At 41.7% G+C, this 4,830-nt stretch overlaps 1 protein-coding gene across 1 annotated transcript in view; it reads right to left on the bottom strand.

Annotated features, from left to right (window-relative positions):
• Positions 1 to 4,830, bottom strand: part of MROH8 (maestro heat-like repeat family member 8) — a 39,103-nt gene that overhangs the window by 18,634 nt on the left and 15,639 nt on the right. Inside the window, exons 9-10 of the mRNA XM_012728358.1 lie at positions 2,652 to 2,787; positions 449 to 567 (exon numbers count right to left, since the gene is read on the bottom strand). Of these exons, the coding sequence (XP_012583812.1) occupies positions 449 to 567; positions 2,652 to 2,787 (255 nt within the window). The remainder of the gene's footprint in view (positions 1 to 448; positions 568 to 2,651; positions 2,788 to 4,830) is intronic.

Genomic DNA, 4,830 nt, shown 5'->3' with positions numbered 1-4,830 from the left:
GCAGACCTCTCCTGTCTTGCCCGCTGTTCCCCTCAGCAGTGTACTTTGTCAATCTGCTTGTTCTGCTCCCCACTCTGTCTCTGGTGAATCCTCTCACCAACCCTACATCTCTGGCCTATACCCCAGTTCTGTACGCATAAATAAATAAATCTTTAAAAAAGAAAAAAGGGTTTACCTTTATAAGAGGTTAGCCACAGTTAGGAAAGTAATCAACAGAAGAGATTTCCAAACAGTGGTATAGGGGCCCCTGGACAGAATGGCCTAATCCAATGAACCTGAACAGGGCAATGTGTTTGAGTCACCATCATTGCAAACAATGAAGTCTTGTATGTTTGGTTTTATAATAAATTAAGGGAAATTCTCCCAAAGTAGCTTTTCCATTTTCCATTCCTGTGAACACATGTATGAGACTTCTGTCACTTCCCATCCTCTTCACTATTCTGATTACCTGAGCAATCTTGATGGGGCAACTGTAGAACTGTTTGATATTATAGAGTTCTAGAAGTTCTCGACATTTTTTCATTGCTCTTTTTAAGGTTTGGTGATTTTTCTTGTCATGAGTAATACCTGAGAGGAAAATACAAAGTACTATTAGTTTTCCACTTATTTCTTCTTGATTTTGCATGTCTGATTCATTTTTTAAAGATTTACTTACTTATTCACACAGAACTGGGGGTACAAGCCACAGGTTCAGGGGCAGTGAGAGGCTTCACCAGAGATAGAGTGGGGAGCAGAATAGGCAGATTGATCAAGTACACTCCTAAGGGGAGCAGCGGGTGGGTCAGGAGAGGTGTGCCACACCATGTGGATCACCTGGGGGGGAAGGGGAGGGATCAAACTCACACTGAAGTGGCTACAGCCAGCTTGCAGTGCTGTGTCCTAACCTATTGCGCCACCAGGAGGGCCCCTGGTTCATTTTTGGTTGAAATAAATCCCAAGCTCTTACTCCTGTCTTTTACACTTGAATAAAAGTGCCTGGGGTGGGGTGGGGAGGGAGCGTTGGTAGCTTGCCTGGTACGACAATTTAAAGTGCAGCACTATGAAGCTAGCCGCAATAGCTTTCAGCATGAGTTGGATTCCTGGCCAGGAAGGTGACCCACAGACCTCTCCTGCTTTGTCTGCTGCTCCCCCCATCAGTGTACTTCCTTGATTTGCCTGTTCTGTTACTGACTCTGTACCTGGTGAGTCCTCTCACCACCCCTGTACCCCAGCTCTGTATGCATAAATAAATCCGTAAAAAATTTTTTAAATTAAAATGTCTAGGGGAAGGAGTATATGTTAATCTGAGGCTCAATTTCAGATTTCTTTCCCTCTGTTTTAGAGTAATATGTTAAAAGGGCTAAAAGAAAGAGAAAACAGGTTTTTGATAGAACAGAGTTTACTAGTGGTTTGGGGGTATAACCAAGGCATGTCAAGTTATTTCCCCATTGGTGAGGACTTCTGAGGGGTCTCCCTCTGAGCCTTAATGCCCCACAAAAAAATTCATAATTTGGTAGTGATAGTTCTGATAACTTTGTGTGTGGCCAGTTTTGCTGGTTAGCGAGACTCCCAATACTCAAAATGCCTTGAATTTCCCATGTTTGATTGTGACTCATGTTCACTGGAAATAGATCTATGGGAAGTGTTTGAGCCCTCGGTTGAGGATATTGTCTTTCCAGCTAAGAAATAAACACTTTGGGGGAAGGGACTGTCTGTCTTGTTTATCACTGCATGTCTGGAACAGTGAGGACTTTATAAAGTTGATGAATAAGTAATCAATTATGCTTCCTATATATCTTGGTAGATATTGTTCACTGCTACTTTGGGAAGCAGAAAGCATCCTTATCCCTGGAATAAGCAAGCTGACAGGAACTGTTTGGTGTAGACAGAGCAGACTGAGATTCAAACACTGGGGGTTGAAGATAGAGGTGATGGGTTACATATCTTCTAAAGTCTCTTCTGAGGGATTCAAGGACTCATTCCTTGACCATGTGGACTTTGTGTTTTTTTAAGTTTCTCAAGCTCACACCTGTCAGGGCCCTTGCTTGGGCTGTTACCTCTGCCTCATATGCTCCTTTTATCTCTCCCCTGGCCAACTGATTTTTATTTTTCAGGTTATCTTCAGAGAGATCTTTTCTGAACCTCCTAGGTAGATGTGACTCTTACTAATGGCTCCTGTAATGTCCTTTCATAGCAGTTATCGTTGTTTATATAACTGTTATCTGTTGATTTTCTGAATACTATCTCCTACCTCCAATATACACACCCATACATACTAGGCTATAATGAAAAGACTGGGTCACTTTGTATCCTGGTCCCTGGAAGCTGAGGAAGTTCTTGATAAACAGAAGTGAATGAAGGCCCACATAATGACAAGAATCTCTTCAACTTCTGAGCAAGCCAATCATTCAGTTTGTTTACAGGGCCACATCTTCAGCCATTCTAGCTCCTCAGCTATGCTATGACTGACACTGACGGGGCCAATCCAGCTATGTTACTAATTATATTGTTAGTGTTATTTCACTTCTGTCTATGGACCATGGAGCTTTCTCCTTATGAATTATTGTAATCACATTTCTAGAAATGGGGAATGAAGGTACAAATAGTTGTGCTATGCTTGCATTGTGCTAGAAATTTTTTTCAGGACCTGACTGCCTTCAGCACAGTCTTACACTTCAGCCTCAAGGTGATATGTAGTAGGTAGTGTGTGCCCTCTGCAGCCTCCTCAGCCACATCTTTCAATGGGTCCCCACACAGGAGTGCCATCAGAGCCACGAGGTGTCCAAGTTGTTGGAACTGCAGTGGAAGCTAGTCAGAAAAAAAAAGGAAAATGTCATTAGAATGTACTTGGGGTCCTCTCTGGTGGTGAAACGGGTTAAAGCACAGCACTACACAGTTAATCGCAGCCACTTCAGCAGGAGTTTGATCCCTGGCCAGGGAAGTAACCCACATGGCACAGCAGGCCTCTCCTGTCCTGCCTACTGCTCCCCTCAGCCAATCTGCTCCCCACTCTGTCTCTGGTGAATCCTCTCACCACTCTGGCACCTCTGGCCTATACTCCAGTTCTGTATGCATAAATACATAAAGCTTAAAAAAAAAAGAATGCATTTGATGACCTAGGTTTAAGTTATTGAGAAGAAATTCCATTTGTTCCCCTTACTCAAAGGAAGTACAAGAGTCACAGTCTATCTCTTTAGACGTAACATTTCACATGTGTAGATAGTGTATCCAGCAGATATTATACTAAATGTGAGGGCAGGTTTCTAACCTAAGTAAGCAATCTGAAAAATGAAAAAGCTTTTGTATAGAAAGATGATCACTCTAGCACTGTTTGTTTTGCTTTCTTTTTTGTATTCTTTCTAGCACTGTTTTTAATGATTCTAGAAATTATTTCCTGGATATGGGTATAATTACTCTTGTGAATTTAACCACTAGGTATCAAGGATTTTAAAATAAGGCATGAAAATGAGTTAGGGTCCTCCCTGCTGGTACAATGGGTTAAAGTGCAGCACTGCAAGAGAGCTATAGCCACTTCAGTGCAAGTTCCATCCCCAGCCCTGGAGGTGATCCACATGGCGTGGCAGATCTTTCCTGACCCGCCTGCTGCTCCCCTCAGCAGTATACTTTGTCATTCTGCCTGCCCTGCTCCCCACTGTCTTTCACCCTCTCATTGCCCTGCACCTCTGGCTTGCACCCCAGTTCTGTATGCACAAATACATAAAGCTTTAAAAAAAAAAAAAGAAAATGTATTAATTAACTAAGTGGAAAAGTTGGATGCAAAATTGAGGTTTGTCATTTAACACAACTTAAAAAATTTGGTTTTTGAAAAATAATGAACAACCATATACCGGAGACATTTTGCGGGGGTGGAGTAGGGAATGGGATCAAAAATGGGGGGTGGGGAGGGAAGTGCATGGGATTATGGTGATGGCACACAGGTGACTTGGTGATGGGAAACCCGCGGGGATTACAATTAAGATGGAAAAAAAAAATGTACAAAATGATGTAAAAATAAACTTTTGTAATAAAAAAAAAGGGCTAAATGTCAAAAAAAAATTTGGTCATTGATATCCTGCCTCATTAAAGGAAAAAAGATAACAGGCAGACATACCATAAAAGAAATAGAATTTAAAATAAATAATAAAGAAGGATAATTTGAAAATAAAGGTACAAAAAAATGAAATTCAGAATTTGGTTAGCATGCAGAATGCTTAACCTTGCAAGCAGGCTGAATTCTAAGTTGACTGGAGCAAAGTGAAAATGAACAAAGAAACAGAAGTTAGATGAGGATGGGTCCGATGCTACAGCAACTTACAGAATATTGTAAGGATTTTAGATTTTATTCTGTATGAGATAAGAAATCATTAAAGGGTTCTAAGCAGAGAAAGGACACGAGCAAACATATATTTACTCAATAAGCATTTACCTGAGCATCTGCTTATGTGGCAGATTTAGTGTTAGTTACTGGGGTGATGAACAAGAGAAACATAATCACTGACAGAATTTATATTCTGAGAAAGTATAAAGAATAAGGAGGGGTTAGCTATTGAGAAGCTGGAGGTCAGTCCACACAGAGAAAGTAGCAAGTATAAAGGCCATGAAGCCAAAAGCAGCTTATATGATGAGGAATATAAGAAAGGCTAGAGCAACTGGAATAAGTCAGGGGTGTAGTCAGGCAGGCTGAAGCTGAATCATATAAGGCTGAGCCCTCCCTAGTGATGCAGTGGGTTAAAGCGCAGCACTATGAAGCCATCCACAGCCACTACAGCATGAGTTCGATCCTTGGCCAGGGAGGCCAGAACCCACAGACCTCTCCTGACCTGCCTGCTGCTCCCCTCAGCTGTATATTTC

This window comes from Condylura cristata, unplaced genomic scaffold (genome assembly GCF_000260355.1).
Source record: "Condylura cristata isolate star-nosed mole 26May11 unplaced genomic scaffold, ConCri1.0 scaffold00022, whole genome shotgun sequence".
Taxonomy (NCBI): Eukaryota; Metazoa; Chordata; class Mammalia; order Eulipotyphla; family Talpidae; genus Condylura; species Condylura cristata.
The sequence above is the reverse complement of the archived record's forward strand: the minus strand, read 5'-3'. Positions and strand labels throughout refer to the sequence as shown.